The sequence below is a fragment of the Caloenas nicobarica genome, chromosome 35 (genome assembly GCF_036013445.1).
Source record: "Caloenas nicobarica isolate bCalNic1 chromosome 35, bCalNic1.hap1, whole genome shotgun sequence".
Taxonomy (NCBI): Eukaryota; Metazoa; Chordata; class Aves; order Columbiformes; family Columbidae; genus Caloenas; species Caloenas nicobarica.
In genome coordinates this window covers 112,750-135,997 of record NC_088279.1, presented here as the reverse complement: position 1 = coordinate 135,997, position 23,248 = coordinate 112,750, and the positions used below count along the sequence as shown (strand labels likewise).

Here is a 23,248-nt window from a genome sequence, read left to right as displayed (position 1 = left end):
ATCCTCGGTCCCCGGCTCCATCCCCAGTTACCGGGATCCATCCCCGGGATCCGGCCCCATCCCCGGTACCCCGATCCATCCCCGATTACCGGACCCGGGGTCCATCCCCGCCCCCATCTCCCGGTTACCGGGATCCATCCCCGGGATCCGGCCCCATCCCCGGTTACCCGGATCCGGTCCCGGTTCCCGTTCCCGGTACCGGGATCCATCCCCGGTTCCGGTTCCCGATCCCCATCCCCGGTACCGATCCCCGGCTCCATCCTCGGGTCCCGGTCCCGGTCCCGGATCCCGGTTCCCCATCCCGGTTCCATCCCCGGTTCCCGGTCCCGGATCCCGGTTCCCGGTTCCCCATCCCCACCCCCCCTCCCCGTTCCCGGTACCGGCCCCGTTTCCCCTCCCCCACCCCCCGGTACCGCTCCCCCCCCTCCCCCCTCCCATCCCCCGGTTCCGGCGCCTCCGTCCATCCCTCCCCCCGCCGCGTCCGTCCGTCTGTCCCGTCCCGTCCCCCCCCTCAGCTTTGGGGGGTCCCACATTTTGGGGGGGGGGGGGCGGGGAGGGGTTTTGGGGGGTCCTGCGGGGGGAGGGGAAAGGGCGGCGGGCGGGGGAGGGGCCCCCCGTGTCCCCCCCCGTGTCGTGTGTCCCCCCCCCCGTGTCCCCCCCCCGTGTCGTGTCCCCCCCCCCGTTGCCCGGCAACAGCAGCAGCCGCAGGAGCCGAATCCCGTTGCCCGGCAACGGTTCCCGGGGCAGCTGCATCAATGGGGATGGGGGGGCCCCCCCGGGCCGGGACCCCCCCCGGGACCCCGAGACCCCCCCTCAGGACCCGGGGACCCCCAGGATTCCCCCAGGAGGAGTCAGGGGGTCCCAGGGGGTTTGGGGGGTCCTGGGGGGTTTTGGGGGGCTCTGGGGGTCCCTGTTGTCCCCAGGCCGCCGGTGTCCCCATGTGGAGGGGGGGATGATGCTGGGGGGGTCAGGGGGTCCCGGGGGCCTCGGGGGGTCCCAGGGAGGGTCCGGGGGGATTTGGGGGGTTCAGGGGGGTTTCGGGGTCCCTGTCCCCCCCCTTGACGTTGTCCCCAGGCCGCCGGTGTCCCCATGCGGAGGGGGGGACGATGCCGCCGGCCCCCGCGGTGCTGCTGCTGCTGGTGGCGGCCGTCGCCCCCCGGGAGCGGCCGGGACCCTCCCCACTGCGCATGGGTGAGGGGGGACGGGGGGGGACAGGGGGGGACAGGGGGACATGGGGACATGGGGACATGGGGGGACATGGGGACAGGGACCCTCCCCACTGCGCATGGGTGAGGGGGGACGGGGCGAGCAGGGGGGACATGGGGGGACATGGGGACATGGGGGGACATGGGGACAGGGGGGGACATGGGGACAGGGACCCTCCCCACTGCACATGGGTGAGGGGGGATGGGGGGGGACATGGGGGGACAGGGGGACATGGGGGGACAGGGGGGGACAGGTGGGACAGGGGGACATGGGGGGACATGGGGACATTTGGGACATTGGGGGACACAGGAACATTTGGGATGCGGGGACATGGGGGGGCACAGGGGGACATGGGGGGGTCACAGGGGTGACAGGGGGACGTGGGGGGATGTGGGGACATGGGGGTCCTGGGGGGCACAGGGGGACATGGGGGGGGGGTCGCAGGGGGTGACAGGAGGACACGGGGGCTCTGGGGGGTCTCTGTGGTGCCCCCCCTCGTCGCCCCCCCAGCCGCCATCCTGGACGAGGGCGGCCCGTGCGGGGGGGGGCAGCGGCTGGCGCTGGCGCTGGCGCGGGAGCAGCTCAACGGGGTCCTGGGGGCGCTGGGGACCCCCCCCCGGCCCCGCCTGGAGGTCGAGATCTACGAGCTGCAGCGGGACAGCCAGTACGAGACCACCGACACCAGTGAGTCGTACTGGTTATACTGGGTTGTACTGGGTTGTACTGGGTTATACTGGTTGTACTGGTTGTACTGGGTTATACTGGTTGTACTGGGTTATACTGGGGGCTGCAGCGGGACAGCCAGTACGAGACCACCGACACCAGTGAGTCATACTGGTCGTACTGGGTTGTACTGGGTTATACTGGTTATACTGGTTGTACTGGGTTATACTGGGTTATACTGGGGGCTGCAGCGGGACAGCCAGTACGAGACCACTGACACCAGTGAGTCGTACTGGTTGTACTGGTTATACTGGGTTGTACTGGGTTATACTGGTTGTACTGGGTTGTACTGGGGGCTGCGGCGGGACAGCCAGTACGAGACCACCAACACCAGTGAGTCGTACTGGTTATACTGGTTGTACTGGGTTGTACTGGGTTATACTGGGAGCTGCAGCGGGACAGCCAGTACGAGACCACCGACACCAGTGAGTCGTACTGGTTATACTGGGTTATACTGGTTGTACTGGGTTATACTGGTTGTACTGGGTTATATTGGTTGTACTGGGTTGTACTGGGGGCTGCAGCGGGACAGCCAGTACGAGACCACCAACACCAGTGAGTCATACTGATCGTACTGGTTTATACCGGGGGGCACTGGGAGGGACCACTGACACCAGTGAGGGCCCTGGGAGGGACTGGGGGGCCCTGGGATGACCTGGGGTGAACTGGGGGGTCCCGACGCCCCCGTTTCCCCGCAGTGTGCCAGATCCTGCCCAAGGGCGTCGTGTCCGTCCTGGGTCCGGCCGCCAGCCCGGCCGCTGCCGCCACCGTCAGCCACATCTGCGGGGAGAAGGAGGTGAGGGGGGGACCCCCGAACACACGGACCCCCGGGGGACCCCCCCAAAACACCCCCGGGACCCCCAAAACCCCCGGGACCCCCAAACCTCCCCCAGGACCCCCTGGGACCCCCAAACCTCCCCCAGGACCCCAAAACCCCCCCGGGACCCCCAAACCTCCCCCAGGACCCCCTGGGACCCCCAAACCTCCCCCAGGACCCCAAAACCCCCCCGGGACCCCCAAACCTCCCCCAGGACCCCCTGGGACCCCCAAACCTCCCTCAGGACCCCAAAACCCCCCGGGACGCCCAAACCTCCCCCAGGACCCCAAAACCCCCCCGGGACCCCCAAACCTCCCCCAGGACCCCCTGGGACCCCCAAACCTCCCCCAGGACCCCAAAACCCCCCCGGGACCCCCAAACCTCCCCCAGGACCCCAAAACCCCCTGGGACCCCCAAACCTCCCCCAGGACCCCCTGGGACCCCCAAACCTCCCCCAGGACCCCAAAACCCCCCCGGGACCCCCAAACCTCCCCCAGGACCCTCAGACCCCCCTGGGACCCCCAAACCTCCCCCAGGACCCCCTGGGACCCCCAAACCTCCCCCAGGACCCCAAAACCCCCCCGGGACCCCCAAACCTCCCCCAGGACCCCCTGGGACCCCCAAACCTCCCTCAGGACCCCAAAACCCCCCGGGACGCCCAAACCTCCCCCAGGACCCCAAAACCCCCCCGGGACCCCCAAACCTCCCCCAGGACCCCCTGGGACCCCCAAACCTCCCCCAGGACCCCAAAACCCCCTGGGACCCCCAAACCTCCCCCAGGACCCTCAGACCCCCCTGGGACCCCCTGGGCACCCCCAGACCTTCTTGGGCCCCCCCCGACCCCTGGGAACCCCATGATCCCCCCCCGACCCCTGTGCCCCCATGACCCCTGGGACCCCCCCATGACCCCTGGGACCCCCCCCGACCCCTGGGACCCCCATGACCCCTGGGACCCCCCCATGACCCCTGGGACCCCCCCCGACCCCTGTGCCCCCATGACCCCTGGGACCCCCCCCGACCCCTGGGACCCCCATGACCCCTGGGACCCCCCCCAACCCCTGTGCCCCCATGACCCCTGGGACCCCCATGACCCCTGGGACCCCCCCCAACCCCTGGGACCCCCATGACCCCTGGGACCCCCATGACCCCTGTGACCCCCCCGACCCCCGTGCCCCCCCAGATCCCGCACATCAAGGTGGGTCCCGAGGACACCCCCAAACCCCATGACCCCTGGGACCCCCATGACCCCTGTGACCCCCCCAGATCCCGCACATCAAGGTGGGTCCCGAGGACACCCCCCGGCCCCCCCTGCTGCGTTTCGCCGCCGTCAGCCTGTTCCCCAGTAACGAGGACGTGAGCCTGGCCGTGGGGGGGCTCCTGCGCAGCCTGCGCAGCCCCCCCGCCTCCCTCATCTGCGCTCAGCCCGAATGTGGGTCCGGGGGGTCACCGGGGGGGGGGTCCAGGGGTCCTGGGGGGGGTTATTGGGGGGTTCTGGGGGGTTCCGGGGGTCCTGGGGGGGGGTCTGGGGGTCCTGGGGGTCCTGGGGGGGGTTACATGGGAGTTACGAGGGGTCATTGGGGGGGGTTATTTGGGGTCATTGGGGGGCTATTGGGGGTTCTGGGGGGGTTCTGGGGGTCCTGGGGGGGTTACATGGGAGTTATGAGGGGTCATTGGGGGGGTTATGAGGGGTCATTGGGGGGGTTATTTGGGGTCATTGGGGGGCTATTGGGGGTTCTGGGGGGGTTCTGGGGGTCCTGGGGGGGTTACATGGGAGTTATGAGGGGTCATTGGGGGGGTTATTTGGGGTCATTGGGGGGCTATTGGGGGTTCTGGGGGGGGTTCTGGGGGTCCTGGGGGGGTTACATGGGAGTTATGAGGGGTCATTGGGGGGGGTTATTTGGGGTCATTGGGGGGCTATTGGGGGTTCTGGGGGGGTTCTGGGGGTCCTGGGGGGGTTACATGGGAGTTATGAGGGGTCATTGGGGGGGTTATTTGGGGTCATTGGGGGGTTCTGGGGGGGTTACATGGGAGTTATGAGGGGTCATTGGGGGGGGTTATTTGGGGTCATTGGGGGGTTCTGGGGGTCCTGGGGGGGTTACATGGGAGTTATGAGGGGTCATTGGGGGCGGTTATTGGGGGTTATGGGGGGTCCTGGGGGGGGTCATTGGGGGGTCATTGGGGGTTCTAGGGGTCATAGGGGGGGGTTAGAGGGGGTCATTGGGGGGTCCCTGGGGGGGTTATTGGGGGTGTTATTGGAGGTTGTTGGGGGTTCTGGGGGGTTCTGGGGGTCCTGTGGGGGGTTATGTGGCGTTATAGGGTGTCTTCGGGGGTTCTGGGGGTTCATGGGGGGGTTTGTGGGGGGGTTATTGTCCCCATCGCCCCCACTGTCCCTGTTGTCCCCATTGTCCCAATCCTCCCAATCACCCCCATTGTCCCCATTGTCCCCATTGTCCCCATTGTCCCCATTGTCCTCACTGTCCCTGTTGTCCCCATCACCCCCATTGCCCCTGTTGTCCCCATTGTCCCCACTGTCCCCATTGTCCCTATCGCCCCCGTTGTCCCCATTGTCCTCACTGTCCCTGTTGTCTCCATCGCCCCCATCACCCCCATCACCCCCATCACCCCCATCACCCCCATCACCCCCGTTGCCCCCGTTGTCCCCACTGTCCCCACTGTCCCCATTGTCCCCATTGTCCCCATTGTCCCCACTGTCCCCATTGTCCCCACTGTCCCCAGGCCTCCTGCGGCTGGAGGAGCTGGTGCGGGGGTTCCTGATCTCCCGCGAGACGCTCTCGGTGCGGGTGCTGGAGGGGGCGCAGGATCCCACCCCCCTGCTCAAGGAGATCCGGGACGACAAGGTCACCGTCATTGTCATCGACGCCAACGCCTCGGTGGCGCATCTGGTGCTCAGCAAGGTGGGCGCTGTGGGGCTGGGGGACTTGTGGGGCTGGGGACTTGGGGTTTGTGCCCCATAAGGTGAGGGTCGTGGGGGGCTGGGGGGTGGGAGCTGTGCAAGTGGGGACTTGTTGGGCTGGGGGCCTGGGGGGCTGGGGACTTTGGGGGCTGTGGGTCTGGGGGACTTGGGGGTCTTGCCCCATTGGGCTGGGGGCTTGGGGGATGGGGGGATGGGAGCTGTGGGGCTGGGGGCTTGGGGGTGGGGCTGGGGGGACTGGGGTACTTGGGGGACTGACATCTATGGGGCTGAGGGACTGGGGACTGGGGGGGCTGGGGGACTTGGGGGTCTTGCCCCATAGGGCTGGGGGCTTTGGGGGGCTGGGTGGGTGGGAGCTATGGGGCTGGGGGACTTGTGGACTCAGGGGACTGAAATCTATGGGGCTATGGGGCTGGGGTCTCAGGGGTCTCACACCATGGGGCGGGGGCTGGGGACTTGAGGGGCTGGGGGCTGTGGGGCTGGGTCTGGAGCACTTGGGGGGCTGGGGTCTTGGGGGTCTTGCCCCATGGAGCAGGACACCATGGGGAGATTGCCATGGGGCAGAGGGACACGCTGTGGGGCAGGGCTGCTATGGGGCAGGGCTGCTATGGGGCAGGGCCGCTATGGGGCAGACCCCCCCCGTTTCCCCCCAGGCTGCTGAGCTGGGCATGACCTCGGCCTTCTACAAGTACATCCTGACCACCATGGTGAGTCCTGCCCCCCATTGACCCCCATTGATCCCCCAGTGACCCCTGTTGACCCCTGTTGACCTGCCGTTGACCTCCATTGACCCCCGTGACCCCCTTTGACCCCCGTTGACCTGATGTTGATCCCCATTGACTCTCATTGACTCCTGTTGACCCCGTTGACCCCCATTGACTTCTGTTGACCCCCGTTGACTCCCATCGACCTGCCGATGACCCACCATCCACCCCCATTGACCCCAGTGACCCCATTGACCCCGTAGACCCCCCATGACCCTCGTTGACCCCCACTGACTCATGTTGACCCGTGTTGTATTCCCGTTGACCCACCGTTGACCCCATTGACTCCTGTTGACCTCCGTTGACCCTCATTGACTCGCGTTGACCCCTGTTGACTCCCATTGACCCACCGTTGACCCTTGAACTCCCCCATGGCCCCCCCAGGACTTCCCGCTGCTGCACCTGGGGGGCGACGCCCCCCGCTCCGTCCTGGGCTTCTCCATGTTCAACACCAGCCACCGCTTCTACCCCGAGTTCGTCCGCAGCCTCAACATGTCCTGGCGCGAAAGCTGCGAGCGTGGCCCGTACCCTGGCCCTGCGGTGAGGGGGGGACCCCAAAACCCTCAGGGGAACCCCGAAATGGGGGGGAAACCCACAAACCCGGGGAGAGGCCCAAAAACGCAATGGGAACCCAAGGGGGAACCCAAAACCTTGAGGGAACTCAATGATCTTGGTGGGAATCTGAGGGTCGTGGTGGGAAACCAAGGACTTGGGGGGACCCCAAAACTCAAGTGGTACCCCCCAATAATAGAGGGGACCCCAGAAACCCAACAGGAACCCCAGGGGGAACCCAAAACCTTGAGGTAACTCAACGATCTTAGTGGGAATCTGAGGGTCTTGGTGGGAAACCAAGGACTTGAGGGACCCCAAAATGCCAAAGGGGACCCTGAAATACAGCGGAGGACCCCCCAAAATGGGGGGGACCCCAAAAACCCAATGGGAACCCAACAGGGAACGCAAAACCTCGAGGTAACTCAACGATCTTGGGGAGAACTCTATGATCTTGTGGGGAACTCAACGATCTTTTGGGGGAACTCAATGATCTTGGGGGAAACTCAACGATCTTGAGGGAAACTCTATGATCTTGTGGGGAACTCAAAGATCTTTTGGGGGAGCTCAACGATCTTGGGAGAAACTCAAAGATCTTTTGGGGGAAACTCAATGATCTTGGGGGAAACTCAAAGATCTTTTGGGGGAAACTCAACGATCTTGGGGGAAACTCAAAGATCTTTTGGGGGAACTCAACGATCTTGGGGGGAACACAACGATCTTTTGGGGCAGCTCAATGATCTTGGGGGGAACTCAAAGATTCTTGGGGGGAACTCAAAGATCTTTTGGGGGAGCTCAATGATCTTGGGGGGAACTCAAAGATCTTCTGGGGGAAACTCAACGATCTTGGGGGAAACTCAACGATCTTTTGGGGGAACTGAAGGCTCTGTTGCCCGTGTCTGTCCGTCTGTCCCCGTGTCCTGTGTCCCCCCCGTGTCCCCCCAGCTCTCGGCCGCTCTGCTCTTCGACGCGCTGCATGTGGTGGTGGGCGCCGTGCGGGAGCTGAACCGCAGCCAGGAGATCGGGGGGGGGCGACCCCTGGGCTGCGGGACCCCCGGGATCTGGCCCCATGGCACCAGCCTCATGAACTACCTGCGCATGGTGAGAGCACCCCCAAAACCCCCCCCCGGGGACCCCAAAACCTCCCTGGGGACCCCAAAACCTCCCTGGGATCCCCTAAATCCCCTGGAGACCCCAACCCCCACCTGGGGACCCCAAAACCTCCCTGGGACCCCCCCAAACCCCCCAGGGACCCCAAACCACCTGGGGACACCCCAAACTCCACAGGGAACCCCAAAAAGCATCCTGGAGACCCCGAAAGGTCCTTGGGGGACCCCAAAAACCCTCTCGGGGGGGGCTGGATTGTCCTGGGGACCCCAAAAACCCTCCTGGGGACCCCAAAAGGGCTTCGAGGTTGTTGAATCTCCTGGGGAGACCCCAATTTCCCCCTGGGGGGACCCCAGAAACCTCCTGAGGGTCCTCAAATAGCCCTGGGGGGGACCCCAAAACCCTCCTGGGGACCCCCAGGGGGACCCTAAAACCCTCCTGGGGGGTCCCAATATCTCCCTAAATGACCCCAAACCCTCCTCGGGGGGATCCCCCAAACCCTCTCGGTCTCCCAGGGGGAATCCCCCAAAGTTTTTTGGGGGGAATCTGAGGGTTTTTGGGGTGTTTCCCCCCCAGGTGGAGTACGACGGGCTGACGGGGCGCGTGGAGTTCAACAGCAAAGGGCAACGGACCAATTACAGCCTGAGGGTGCTGGAGAAGGGGCGGGACGGGAACCGGCAGGTCTGCCCCATAGCTGCCCCACATCGCCCCCCAAAATGACCCACATCTGCCCCATAACTGCCCAACAACTGCCCCATAACTGTCCCATAACTGCCCCAAATCATCTGCACTCTGTGCTGCACGGCATCCCCCCCGTTGCACCTGCCCTGTGCCCCATGGCTGCCCCACATCACCGCCAACACCTGCCCCACATCTGCCCCATAACTGCCCCAAATCCCAAACCATCTGCGCCCTGCACGGCATCCCCCCCCATGGCACCTGCCCTCTGCCCCATGGCTGCCCCACGGCTGCCCCACACCTGCCGTGTCCCCCCCCAAGGTGGGCGTGTGGTTCTCCAACCGCACCCTGGCCATGGACGCCACCACCTTGACCTTCAACGCCTCGGCCAGCCTGGCCAACCGGACCCTCATCGTCACCACCATCCTGGTGAGTCCCCAGGGTCCCCTTGGGGTGTCGCTGTTGTGGCGTCACCATTGGGGTCTCCGTCACCATCCCCTTGAGGTCCCAACTGGGGTCCCCATTGGGTGTCACCATTGGGGTGACCATTGGGTCTCCATCTGGGGTCTCCTTGGGTTCCCGTTGGGTTGTCTCCATTGTGATCTCCATCCCCATCGCCTTGAGACCCCCATTGGGTTCCCGTTGGGGTATCACCATTGGAGTCATCTTGGGTTCTCCTTGGGTTCCCGTTGGTTTGTCCCCATCATGATCTCCATCCCCATTCCCATCCCCTCGAGACCCCCGTTGGGTTCCCGCTGGGTTCCCATTGGGGTGTCACCATTGGAGTCTTCTTGGGTTCTCCTTGGGTTCCCATTGGTTTGTCCCTATCGTGATCTCCATCCCCATCCCCTTGAGACCCCACATTGAGTTCCCATTGGGGTGTCACCATTGGAGTCTTCTTGGGTTCTCCTTGGGTTCCCATTGGTTTGTCCCTATCGTGATCTCCATCCCCATCCCCTCGAGACCCCCACTGGGGTGTCACCATTGGAGTCATCTTGGGTTCTCCTTGGGTTCCCGTTGTTTTGTCTCCATCATGATCTCCATCTCCATCCCCTGAGACCCCGGTTGGGTTCCCGTTGGGGTGTCACCATTGGGTCTCCAGTCGGGATCTCCTTGGGTTCCCGTTGGGTTGTCCCCATTGTGATCTCCATCCCCATCCCCTCGAGACCCACGTTGGGTTCCCGTTGGGTTCCCATTGCGTTGTCCCACCACCCTCCCACCCTGACCCCCGTGTTCCCCGCCAGGAGAACCCCTACGTGATGCGGGTGGGGGGCTCCCTGGAGCGCTATGAGGGTTTCTGCGTGGACATGGCCTGTCCCCATTGGGGTCTCCATGACCATCCCCTTGGGGTCCTCTTTGTGTTACCTTGGGGTCTCCTTGGGTTCCCGTTGGGTTGTCCCCATTGTGATCTCCATCCCCATTCCCATCCCCTCGAGACCCCCGTTGGGTTCCCATTGGGTTCCCATTGGGGTGTCACCTTTGGGTCTCCATTCGGGATCTCCTTGGGTTCCCATTGGGTTGTCCCCATCGTGATCTCCATCCCCATCCCCTCGAGACCCCCGTTGGGTTCCCGTTGGGTTCCCGTTGGGTTGTCCACCACCCCCCCACCCTGACCCCCGCGTCCCCCCCCAGGAGAACCCCTACGTGATGCGGGTGGGGGGCTCCCTGGAGCGCTATGAGGGTTTCTGCGTGGACATGGCCTGTCCCCATTGGGGTCTCCATGACCATCCCCTTGGGGTCCTCTTTGTGTTACCTTGGGGTCTCCTTGGGTTCCCGTTGGGTTGTCCCCTTTGTGATCTCCATCCCCATTCCCATCCCCTCGAGACCCCCGTTGGGTTCCCGTTGGGTTCCCATTGGGGTGTCACCATTGGAGTCTTCTTGGGTTCTCCTTGGGTTCCCGTTGGTTTGTCTCCATCATGATCTCCATCTCCATCCCCTCGAGACCCCCGTTGGGTTCCCATTGGGTTCCCATTGGGGTGTCACCTTTGGGTCTCCATTCGGGATCTCCTTGGGTTCCCGTTGGGTTGTCCCCATCGTGATCTCCATCCCCATCCCCTCGAGACCCCCGTTGGGTTCCCGTTGGGTTCCCGTTGGGTTGTCCCACCACCCCCCCACCCTGACCCCCGCGTCCCCCCCCAGGAGAACCCCTACGTGATGCGGGTGGGGGGCTCCCCGGAGCGCTACGAGGGTTTCTGCGTGGACATGCTGACCGAACTGGCCGCGCTGCTCAACTTCCGCTTCCAGCTGCGGCTGGTGGGGGACGGGCTGTACGGGGCCCCCGAGCCCAACGGCTCCTGGACCGGCATGGTGGGCGAGCTCATCAACCGGGTACGCGGGGGGTCCTGGGGGGGTCCCGGGGCAGGGCTGGGGGGGTCAAGGAGGGGAACGGTGGAGAGTTTGGGGTGTCCCGGGGTGGGTTTTGGGGGGATTTGGGGGATTTGGGGTGTCCTGGGGTGGGTTTTGGGGGGATTTGGGGGATTTGGGGTGTCCTGGGGTGGGATCTGGGGAGATTTGGGGTGTCCTGGGGTGGGTTATGGGGGGTTTGGGGGGATTTGGGGTGTCCTGGGGTGGGATCTGGGGAGATTTGGGGTGTTCTGGGGTGGGTTATGGGGGGTTTTGTGGGATTTGGGGTGTCCTGGGGTGGGTTATGGGGGGTTTTGTGGGATTTGGGGTGTCCTGGGGTGGGTTTTGGGGGGATCTGGGGGATTTGGGGTGTCCTGGGGTGGGATCTGGGGAGATTTGGGGTGTCCTGGGGTGGGTTATGGGGGGTTTGGGGGGATTTGGAGTGTTCTGGGCTGGGATCTGGGGAGATTTGGGGTGTCCTGGGGTGGGTTATGGGGGGTTTGGGGGGATTTGGGGTGTCCTGGGCTGGGATCTGGGGAGATTTGGGGTGTCCTGGGGTGGGTTATGGGGGGTTTGGGGGGATTTGGGGTGTCCTGGGCTGGGATCTGGGGAGATTTGGGGTGTCCTGGGGTGGGTTATGGGGGGTTTTGTGGGATTTGGGGTGTCCTGGGGTGGGTTATGGGGAGTTTGGGGGGATTTGGGGTGTCCTGGGGTGGGATCTGGGGAGATTTGGGGTGTCCCGGGGTGGGTTTTGGGGGATTTGGGGTGGGTTATGGGGGGTTCTGGGGGGATTTGGGGTGTCCTGGGGTGAGTTATGGGGGGTTTTGTGGGATTTGGGGTGTCCCGGGGCAGGTTATGGGGGTTTTTGGGGGGTTTATGAGGGGAATGGTGGAGGGTTTGGGGTGTCCTGGGGTGGGATCTCGGGAGATTTGGGGGATTTGGGGTGTCCTGGGGTGGATCTTGGGGGGATTTGGGGTGTCCTGGGGAGATTCGGGGAATCTGGGGTGTCCTGGGGTGGGATCTGGGGAGATTTGGGGTGTCCTGGGGTGGGTTATGGGGGGTTTGGGGGGTTCCGGGGTGTCCTGGGCTGTTTTTTGGGGACGTTTGGGCTGTTTTACGCATCTCCCGGAGCATCCCACGGACTTTTCGGCGCCCAGGGACACCCAAACTCCCGCTGGGATGTTTGGGGGGGGTCGGGGGGATATCGGGGTGTCCTGTGGGGGGGTCAGTGGACAATGGGGGGGTCCCCCAAATTCCACCCCCCGTGTCCCCCCCCCCCAGAAAGCCGACCTGGCCGTGGCCGCCTTCACCATCACAGCCGAACGGGAGAAGGTCATTGACTTCTCCAAACCCTTCATGACGTTGGGGATCAGCATCCTCTACCGCGTCCACATGGTAACCACGCCAGGGGGGTCCCCAAAATTCGGGGGGGACCCTGGGTGGGGGGTTTAGGGGGTGGTCAAGTGACGTGTCCCCCAATTTCAGGGCCGCCGACCGGGTTATTTCTCCTTCCTGGACCCCTTTTCACCGGCCGTTTGGTTCTTCATGCTCTTGGCCTACTTGGCCGTCAGCTGCGTCCTCTTCTTGGCCGCACGGTGAGGGGGGGACACCCCAAAAATACACCCCCCTGGGGGCACCCCGAGTTCTCCCGGACCCCAAAATCCAGGAGTTTGGGGGAGCAGGAGGATCCTGGGGGAGTCACTGATAGATTTTGGGGGTATAAGGAGGTCCAGGGATGCCGTGGTGGGTCACGGATGGGTTTTGGGGTCACTGCTGGGGTTTGGGGGTGCAGGGAGGTCCTGGGACCCTCTAGTGGGTCAGTGATGGGTTTTGGGGTGCACGGAGGTCCTGGTGGGTCCACGATGGGTCCGTGATGGGTTTGGGGGTGCACGGAGGTCCTGGTGGGTCCACGATGGGTCCGTGATGGGTTTGGGGGTCACCTCGGGGTTCTGGTGGGTCCACGATGGGTCCGTGATGGGTTTTGGGGTCACCTGAGGGTTCTGGTGGGTCCACGATGGGTCCGTGATGGGTTTTGGGGTCACCTCGGGGTTCTGGTGGGTCCACGATGGGTCCGTGATGGGTTTTGGGGTCACCTGGGGGTTCTGGTGGGTCCACGATGGGTCCGTGATGGGTTTTGGGGTCACCTGGGGGTTCTGGTGGGTCCGCGATGGGTCCGCGATGGGTTTTGGGGTCACCTGGGGGTTCTGGTGGGTCCACAATGGGTCCGCGATGGGTTTTGGGGTCACCTCGGGGTTCTGGTGGGTCCACGATGGGTCCACGATGGGTTTTGGGGTCAGCTCGGGGTTCTGGTGGGTCCACGATGGGTCCGCGATGGGTTTTGGGGTCAGCTCGGGGTTCTGGTGGGTCCACGATGGGTCCACGATGGGTTTTGGGGTCAGCTCGGGGTTCTGGTGGGTCCACGATGGGTCCGTGATGGGTTTTGGGGTCACCTCGGGGTTCTGGTGGGTCCACGATGGGTTTTGGGGTCACCTGGGGGTTCTGGTGGGTCCACGATGGGTCCGCGATGGGTCCGCGATGGGTTTTGGGGTCACCTGGGGGTTCTGGTGGGTCCACGATGGGTCCGCGATGGGTTTTGGGGTCAGCTCGGGGTTCTGGGGACACCGAGGGTGTCCGGGGGGGGCTGGTGCCACTCGGGGTGTCCCTGACGCCGTGTCCCCCCCAGGCTGAGCCCCTACGAGTGGTACCACCCCCACCCCTGCCCGCGGGAGCAGCAGCGCCACCTGCTGGAGAACCAGTTCACGCTGGGGACCAGCCTGTGGCTGCCGGTGGGCGGGTTCATGCAACAAGGGTCGGAGGTTCTGCCCCGCGCCCTCTCCACCCGCTGCGTCAGCGGCGTCTGGTGAGACCCGGGGGGGTCGGGTTGGGGGGCGGTTCCCGGTTTGGGACGCCCCCTCTCCCTTGACCGCCCCCTCCCGGGGCTGTTTGGGCAGGTGGGCCTTCACCCTCATCATCATCTCGTCCTACACGGCCAACCTAGCGGCGTTCCTGACCGTGCAGCGCATGGAGGTGCCCATCGAGTCGGCCGACGACTTGGCCGACCAGACCAACATCGAGTACGGGACCATCCACGCCGGCTCCACCATGACCTTCTTCCAGGTGAGGGCCTGGGGGGGGCGCTGGGGGGCGGGAGAACCGTGGGGTGTGGGGCAGATGGGAGTCCTGCTGCCCCACACCCAACGCAACCAACCCGACCCAACCTGGCTCAACCCAACCCAGTTGGGGTCAACTCAACCCAACCAACACAACGTGGGAAACTCAACCCAGCCCAACCTAACCTGGGTCAACCCAACCCAACTGGGGTCAACTCAACCCAACCCAACCTGGGTCAACCCAACCCAATGTGGTTCAACCCGGTTCAACCAACCCAACCTGGGTCAACTCAATCGAACCCAACCAATCCAACCTGGGTCAACTCAACCCAACCCAACGTGGTTCAACCCAACTCAACCAACCCAACCTGGGTCAACTCAACCCAACCCAACCAATCCAACATGGGTCAACTCAACCCAACCCAACATGGGTCAACTCAACCCAACCCAACCAATCCAACATGGGTCAACTCAACCCAACCCAACGTGGTTCAACCCAACTCAACCAACCCAACCTGGGTCAACTCAACCCAACCCAACCCGGGTCAACCCAACCCAACGTGGTTCAACCCAACTCAACCAACCCAACTCAATCAACCCAACCTGGGCCAACCCACCCCAACTCAACCAACCCAACCCAACCGCCCCAACCCTCCCCTTCCCCCCCCACCTCCACGCAGCCGCCCCCACGCCCGTGTCCCCCGAACCTCCCCAGAACTCGCGCTACCAGACCTACCAGCGCATGTGGAACTACATGCACTCCAAGCAGCCCAGCGTCTTCGTGAAGAGCACGGAGGAGGGCGTGGCGCGCGTCCTCAACTCCAAATACGCCTTCCTGCTGGAGTCCACCATGAACGAGTACCACCGGCGCCACAACTGCAACCTCACCCAGATCGGGGGGCTGCTGGACACCAAGGGCTACGGCATCGGGATGCCACTGGGTACGGGGTGGGGGGTCCCCAGGGGGGGCGCCGGGTGTGGTGGAACCCCCCCCCCACAAGGTGACGTTCCTGCCGTCCCAGGGTCGCCGTTTCGGGACGAAATCACCTTGGCCATCCTGCAGCTGCAGGAGAACAACCGGCTGGAGATCCTCAAGAGGAAGTGGTGGGAGGGGGGACACTGCCCCAAGGAGGAGGATCACCGCGCCAAAGGTGACGCCGGGAGGGACCCAGGCGTCCGGGCGGGGATGGGGGGGGGCACTCAGTGACAACCCCCCCGCCAACGATCTCGACAGGGTTGGGGATGGAGAACATCGGCGGCATCTTCGTGGTGCTGGTGTGCGGGCTGGTGGTCGCCGTCCTGGTGGCCGTCGTGGAGTTCGTCTGGGCCACGCGGCGCTCGGCCGAGAGCCAGGAGGTCCCGGGGGGACCCAGGCGTCCGGGAGGGACCCAGGCGTCCGGGGAGGGGGGCGGGGAGGCGGGGGGTGGGTGTCACTGGTGGGGGGCGGGTGTGGAGGAGGGAGAACCCAGGCGTCCGGGGCTGGTGGAGCTGGGTGGGGAGAGGACCCAGGAGTCCGGTGGGGAGTGGGATGGGGTGGAGGGGTTACAGAGGGGACCCAGGCGTCCGGGTGTGGAACGCGGGGGGCCCAGAGGGGATGTGGGGTCAGAGGGGACTGGGGGTGTCCCAGAGGGGACCCAGGCGTCCGGGGCGGGTCAAGGGGGACTGGGGGTGTCCCAGGAGGGACCCAGGCGTCCGGGAGGGACCCAGGCGTCCGGGGCTGGAACGGGGGGGCCCAGAGGGGATGGGGGGGTCGGGGGGGACTGGGGGTGTCCCAGAAGGGACCCAGGCGTCCGGGGCTGGAACGGGGGGGCCCAGAGGGGATGTGGGGTCAGAGGGGACTGGGGGTGTCCCAGAAGGGACCCAGGCGTCCGGGAGGGACCCAGGCGTCCGGGGCTGGAACGGGGGGGCCCAGACGGGGATGTGGGGTCAGAGGGGACTGGGGGTGTCCCAGAGGGGACCCAGGCGTCCGGGGCTGGAACGGGGGGGCCCAGAGGGGATGGAGGGGTCGGGGGGGACTGGGGGTGTCCCAGAGGGGACCCAGGCGTCCGGGGCGGGTCAAGGGGGACTGGGGTTGTCCCAGGAGGGACCCAGGCGTCCGGGAGGGACCCAGGTGTCCGGGGCTGGAACGGGGGGGCCCAGAGGGGATGGGGGGGTCAGGAGGGACTGGGGGTGTCCGGGAGGGACCCAGGCGTCCGGGAGGGACCCAGGCGTCCGGGGCTGGAACGGGGGGGCCCAGAGGGGACGGGGGGTCGGGGGGCACTGGGGGTGTCCGGGAGGGACCCAGGCGTCCGGGGCTGACCCCCCCGCGCCCCCCCCAGCTGTCGCTGTGCACCGAGATGCTGCGGGAGCTCCGCGCCGCCGTGTCCCTGCGCCGCCCCCCCCGCGCCCGCCGCCGCCGCCGCCCCCCGCCCCCCCCGGGCCGGGACATGCGCTTCAGCAACGGCAAACTCAGCGCGGGGGGGGGGCCGGACGCGGGGGGGGGGCCCGTCCCCGCCCCCCCCCCGCCCTGCACCCACGTGCGGGTCTGTCCCGAGTGTCGCCGCATCCAAGCGCTGCGGGGGGGCGGGGGGGGGGCGGGGGGGGGCGCATCCCCCTGCCCCCCCCGCGCCGCCCCCCCCGCCCCAAAGCAGCGAGGGGGGGGGGGCGCGGCAACAGGAGTGACCCCCCCCCCAAAAAAAAAAAAGCAAACCAACCCCCCCCCGCTTTGTACGCCGTGCGTATGCCAGGAATTTGGAGGGGGGGGGGTGTCTCTCCCCCCCCCCCAAAAAAAAGGGTCCCCCCCCCTTGAAAAAAAAAAATCCCCCCCCTCGAAAAATACCCCCCCCCAAAATTTAAAAAAAACCCCTTTTGGACTCTGCACCCCCCCCCAAAAAATGGACCCCCCCCCCAAAAAAAACTGCGCTGTGCCTTCCCGGGGGGGGCAGAGACCCCCCCAAAAAAACGCGGGGGAGGGGGAGGAGACACGCCCCCCCCCCAAAAAAACCGCCGGGGGGGGGGACACAGGAGGGCCCCCCCAAAACGGGGAGGGGGGACACGGAGCATTGGGGGGGGCGGGGGGGGGGACAGACGGGGGGGCCGGTTGTTATTAATATTAATTTTTTTTTTTTTTTTTTTGGTTAATTTTCCTTTTTTCGCGGGTTTTTTTGGGGGGGGGGACGGGGGGGGGGAATTCCCTCCCTTTGCCCCCCCCCCCCCCCCCAAAATAAACCCACCGGAACTTTTACGCTCGTCTGAGGCCGCCAGGGGGCGCGCGCGGGATGCAAATGAGATGCAAATGAAGGGGGGGGGGGGGCGCTCCCGGACGCCTGGGTCCCCTCACACCCCCCCCCGCCCCGGACCCCGCAAGGTCACCCCCCCCCCCCGCCCCCCCCGCCAGTCGATGGTTGCCATGGCAACCAGACGTGACGTCACCGGGGACACCGGCGGCATCGGGATGCGCTGCGGGGGGAACCCCCCCCCAAAAAAAACCCCGAAGTGAGGGGGGGGCCCTAATTACCCCTAATTTGGAGGGGGGGTCCTTAATTGGAAGTGGGAGGGGCGTTAATTAATTGGGAGCGGGGGTCGCTTAATGCGGGGGGGGGGGTGTCATTTGGAGGGGGGGCCCTGATTAATTGGGGGGGATCCTTAATTTGGGGGGGGGGTCCCTAATTGGGGTGATGCCCCTAATTTGGATGGGAGGCCTTAATTATGGCGGGTCCCTAATTTGGACGGGAGGGGGGGGAGTCCCTAATTTGGTCGGCGGGGCCTAATTAATTGGGGGGGGGCCCTAATTGGATGGGGGGGTTCCCAGTTGGGAGGGGGGGGTCCTATTCGGGGGGGGCCATAATTAGCGAGGGGTTCCCTAATTGGGTGGGGAGGGCGTCCGTAATTTGGAGGGGACGTCCCTAATTAACGGGGGGGTCCTAATTTGGAGGGGAGGCCCTAATTAATGGGGGGGGGGTCCCTAATTTGGAGGTCGGGGGGGGGTTCCTGGTCCCGCCGTTCCCCCCTCTCCCGGTTGCCAGGGGCCCCCGTTGCCATGGCAACCGCGCTGCCCGGCAACCGCGTTGCCATGGCGACGGGCGGGGATGCTGCAGCGGGGCGGGGGGGGGGGGAGCGGATCGAGCTCATTAACCAGAGCGTTAATTACGTTGGTTTTTTTTTTTTATGTTGGGGGGGTCGTGGCCTGGGGGGGGCGGCGCATCGGGGGGTGCAGTTTGGGGGGGGGGGCCAGGCCCCGGGGTGGTGGTGGGGGGGCACAAAGTGTGTGTGGGGCTGCAGCATTGGGGGGGGGCTGCAGCCTATGGGGGGGACCCCAGGCCTAATTTGGGGGGGGGGGGGATAAGGGGGGGCCCGCGATGCATTGGTACGGCGGGGGGGGGATTTGGGGCCGCATTGCGGGGGGGGGGAGGGGAGGGCACATTTTTGGGGAGGTGACATTGGGGGGGGCGCCGCATTGCGGGGGGGGGGGGTTGGGGGGGGAGGGGGGAGATTTTTAGGGGGAGGGGGTTCATTGCGGGGGGGGGGGGGCACACACAGGTTGCCATTAAAATTGGGGCGGGGGGCTGCACTGCATTGCAGGGGGGGCCATCGCATCCCCCCCACCCCCCCCCGCCGGATCCGCAGTAAAAGGGGCGTGGCCAAAGCTCGGGGGGGGGGGGTGTGGGGGGGTCTCTCCTCGCTCTCTGATTGGCCGCTCCTCGCCCCCCCCCCCCCATCAAAGCCCAGACGCCGGTGGCTCCGCCGCCCCCGCCCCAGTCCCGGGTTCGCCGCCGCCGGGGCCGCTCCCGCTCCGCTCCGGACCCCCCCCCAAAATCACAACAACCCCGGGACCCCCCGGGAACCCCCCCCCCGGGCACCCTCAGCGCCCCCCGGGCTCCGCTCGGCCCCTCCCGCCGCCGCCATGGGGGTACGTGCGGACCGGGGGGGGCGAGGGGGTGATTGGGGGCGCGAGGTGCTAATTGGGGGCGCGAGGTGCTAATTGGGAGGGGGGGGCGGGATGCCGCGGGGGCGTGCGAGGTGGTATCGGGTGTGTAAAGGGGTGTGCAAGGTGCTAATTGGGGGTGTGCAAGGTGCTAATTGGGGGTGTGCAAGGTGCTAATTGGGGGTGCGAGGTGCTAATTGGGGGCGCGAGGTGCTGGCGGGGTGTGCAACGTGCTAATTGGGGTGCAAGGTGTTAATGACGTTGCGAGATGCTAATTGGGGGTACGAGGCGCTGGGGGTTGTGCGAGGTGTTAATTAGGGGCGCGAGCTGCTGCAGGGTTGTGCAAGCTGCTAATTAGGGGTGCAAGGTGCTAATTGGGGGCGCAAGGTGCTGCAGGGTTGTGCAAGCTGCTAATTAGGGGTGCAAGGTCCTAATGGGGGCGCGAGCTGCTGCAGGGTTGTGCAAGCTGCTAATTGGGGGTGCAAGGTGCTAATTGGGGGTGCAAGGTGCTGCAGGGTTGTGCAAGCTGCTAATTAGGGGTGCAAGGTGCTAATTGGGGCGCGAGCTGCTGCAGGGTTGTGCAAGGTGCTGCAGGGTTGTGCAAGGTGCTAATTAGGGGTGCAAGGTGCTAATTGGGGGCGCGAGCTGCTGCAGGGTTGTGCAAGGTGCTGCAGGGTTGTGCAAGGTGCTAATTGGGGGTGCAAGGTGCTAATTGGGGGTGCAAGGTGCTGCAGGGTCGTGCAAGGTGCTGCGGGGTTGTGCAAGCTGCTAATTAGGGGTGCAAGGTGCTAATTGGGCGTGCAAAATGCCCCAGGGGTTGTGCAAGGTGCTGGGCGGGATGCGAGGGGCGTGCAAGGTGCTAGTGAGCGGTGCAGGGTGCCGCAGGGGCGGGCAAGGTGCTAATTGGGGGTGCAAGGTGCTAATTGGGGGTGCAAGGTGCTAAAACCAGGGGTGCAAAGTGCCGCAGGGGCACGCAGGGTGCTGGGGGGAGGGGGGGGGCGGGTCGTGCACGGTGCTAATGAGCGTGTAATACGCCGCAGGGGTGTGCAAGGTGCTAATGAGGGTTGCAGGGCACTACGGCGTGTGCAAAGGGCGTGCAGGTGCTAATAGGGTGTGCAAGGAGTGTGCAAGGTGCTAATAGGGTGTGCAAGGTGCTAATGAGTGTGCAAGGTGCTAATAGGGTGTGCAAGGAGTGTGCAAGGTGCTAACAGGGTGTGCAAGGTGCTAATGAGTGTGCAAGGAGTGTGCAAGGTGCTAATAGGGTGTGCAAGGTGCTAATAGGGTGTGCAAGGTGCTAATGAGCGTGCAAGATGCTGCAGGGGTGTGCAAGGTGCTAGTGAGCGTGCAAGGTGCTAGTGAGCGGTGCAGGATGCTGAGGGGTTGTGCAAGGTGCCGCAGGGGTGTGCAAGCTGCCGGGGGCTTGTGCGAGGCGCTAATGAGCGTGCGAGGTGCTAATGAGCGTGCGAAGTGCTAATGAGCGTGCGAGGTGCCGCAGGGGCGTGCAAGGTGCAGACGGGTGTGCAAAGGGCGTGCAAGGTGCAGGCGAGGCGTGCAAGGCGCTAATTAGGGTGGCGGGGCGCTAATGAGGGGCCGTGCAAGGCGGGGGGGGTTGGGGGGGGGGGGGGGGTGTGCACGGCGCGCGCCAAACGCGCGTGCAAAAGGCGCGCGCCAGGTGCCGCAGGGCGCCCCGCCCCCCCCCCCCCCATTTCCCGCGCGAGGGGACGCGCGTGTGTCCCCGTGTCCCCGCCCCTCCCCCCGTGTCACGAGTGTCCCCGTGTCCTTGGCCCCGACGTGTCCCCCCCCCCCCCCGTTGTCCCCACGGCCCGTGCGCGCCCCCGGGTGCCCGAAAAATGCCGAAAATCCGCCCCCGGTGTCCCCGAATCTGCCTGAAATGTCCCCAAATCCGCCCCCGATGTCCCCAACTGTGTCCGGAATGTCCCCGAATCTGCCTGAAATGTCCCCAAATCCGCCCCTGGTGTCCCCAACTGTGTCCGGAATGTCCCCAAATGTGCCTGAAATGTCCCCAAATCCGCCCCTGATGTCCCCAACTGTGTCCGGAATGTCCCCGAATCTGCCTGAAATGTCCCCAAATGTGCCCGAAATGTCCCCAAATGTGCCCGAAATGTCCCCAAATCCGCCCCTGATGTCCCCAAATGTGCCCGGAATGTCCCCAAATCTGCCCCCGAAATGTCCCCAAATCTGCCCCCGAAATGTCCCCAAATGTGCCCGAAATGTCCCCGAATCTGCCCCCGATGTCCCCAAATCTGCCTGAAATGTCCCCAAATGTGTGCCCAATGCCCCCCAAATGCATCCGAAATGTCCCCAAATGCATCCGAAGTGTCCCCAAACGTGCCCCCGCTGCCCGCGGTGCGTGTCCGTCCGTCCGTCCGTCCCCCCCCCCCCAAGGCTGCGGCCCTAATTACAGCCCTAATTAGGGCACTAATTAAGGCGCCGGCCCCAGCATTAAAGGAGCCGCATTGGGGGGGGGGACGTTAAAAGGTGTCGCCCCCCCCCCCGCGGGAACGGGATCCCAAAAAATAGGGGGACCCCCCAAAAAATAGGGACCCCCCAAATAGGACCCCCCCAAAATAGGGACCCTCCAAGGAAATGGGGACCCCCCCAAAAACCAGAACCCCCCCCATAGAAATGGGGACCCACCCCAAAAAATAGGGACCCCCCCCAAATAAGGAACCCCCCATAGAAATGGGGGCCCCCCCCATAGAAATGGGGACCCACCCAAAAAATAGGGACCCCCCCCAAATAAGGGACCCCCCAAAAAATAGGGGCCCCCCATTGAAATGGGGACCCACCCAAAAAATAGGGACCCCCCCCCCAAATAAGGGACCCCCCAAAAAATAGGGGCCCCCCCATTGAAATGGGGACCCACCCAAAAAAATAGGGCCCCCCCCCAAATAAGGAACCCCCCATAGAAATGGGGACCCCCCCAAAAAATAGGGACCCCCCATTGAAATGGCTCCGGTTGGGGGTTCGCAGGGGGGTCCCCAATTTCCCCCCCCCAATGAACTTGGGGGGGTCCCTGTGTCCCCCCCCCCTCCCAGCATCTCGGGGTCACCCCGACCCTGCTGGACCCCACAGGACCCCCCCCCCCCCAAAAAAAAAAATACCCCCGAAATGCCCCCCAAAACCCCCCAAAATTCCCCCCCCCCCGGGCAGATTTGGGGTGACAAGAATCGTGCCCCCCCTTCCCCATCCCCCCCCCGCCCCTCCCCCCCCGGTCAGGGCCGGATTAACGGAGCAGATGGTGCGGGGGGGGGGGGGCACCCAAATCCCCCCCCCCAGTGACCTTGGGCTGATCCGGGGGGGCCCGGGGGGGAGGGGCTGGGGGGGGTCCCAGTTTGAGATGGGGGGGGGGGGGGGGCCTGTGACATTTTGGGGGTTCGAGGGGGGGGTCCCAGGGCCCCCAGTTTGGGGGTTCTGGGGCGGGGGGGGGTCCCAATGTCCCCAAATTTTGATGGGGGGGCCTGTGAGGTTTTTGGGGTCCTGGGGGGAATTTTGGGGGGTTGGGGGGGGGGGGTCCCAGCGCCCCCAGTTTGGGGTGGGGGGTCCTGTGAATTTGGGGGGGGGGTCTGGGGAGTTTGGGTCTTTTTTGGGGGGGTCCTGTGAAGTTTTTGGGGTCCTTGGGGGGGCTGTTTTTTTGGGGGGATCTCTGCATTTTTGGGGTCCTGGGGGGGGTCCCCAGCACCCCCAAATTTTGGATGGGGGGGTCCTGTGAATTTGGGGGGGACTGGGGAGGTTGGGGGTTTTTTGGGGGGTTCCCCACGAGTTTTTGGGGTCCCAAGGCCCCCAGTTTGGGGTGGGGGGGGGTCCTGTGAATTTGGGGGGCACTGGGGAAGTTGGGGGTTTTTTTGGGGGGTTCCCTGCGGGTTTTTGGGGTCCCCGATCGGGGCGGGGGGGGGTCTGGGTGGGGTGGGGGGGGGGGGGTCGGTTTAGGGCCCCCCCCCCAGGGTGACCCCCCCCCCAGTTCGGCGGCTCCGACAGCTACCGCGTGGCCACCACGCAGGACAAGGGGGGGACAAGGACTCCCCCAAAAAGGGCAAGAGCAAAACGCGCGACTGGACGACCTCAAGAAGGAGGTGCCATGGTGAGAACGGGGAA

At 65.2% G+C, this 23,248-nt stretch overlaps 2 protein-coding genes across 2 annotated transcripts; both read left to right on the top strand.

The window, feature by feature from the left end:
• The first annotated feature begins 1,103 nt into the window (after positions 1-1,103).
• LOC136000762 (glutamate receptor ionotropic, kainate 5-like) lies at positions 1,104-2,034 on the top strand. The gene is made up of 3 exons (XM_065654718.1): positions 1,104-1,191; positions 1,717-1,890; positions 2,000-2,034. The coding sequence occupies exons 1-3, from the start codon at positions 1,107-1,109 to the stop codon at positions 2,032-2,034; spliced, it is 294 nt and encodes a 97-aa protein (XP_065510790.1). The 5' UTR covers positions 1,104-1,106.
• Positions 2,035-2,327: 293 nt separating this feature from the next.
• Positions 2,328-17,707, top strand: GRIK5 (glutamate ionotropic receptor kainate type subunit 5). Its single transcript, XM_065654717.1, has 19 exons — positions 2,328-2,354; positions 2,628-2,725; positions 4,010-4,175; positions 5,483-5,661; positions 6,332-6,385; positions 6,827-6,982; positions 7,937-8,092; positions 8,675-8,779; positions 9,098-9,205; positions 10,916-11,104; positions 12,401-12,514; positions 12,605-12,714; positions 13,803-13,979; positions 14,071-14,236; positions 14,945-15,170; positions 15,252-15,380; positions 15,464-15,585; positions 16,548-16,886; positions 17,606-17,707. Coding segments are annotated over exons 1-19 (2,697 nt in total). The 5' UTR covers positions 2,328-2,353.
• The last annotated feature ends 5,541 nt before the right edge of the window (positions 17,708-23,248 follow it).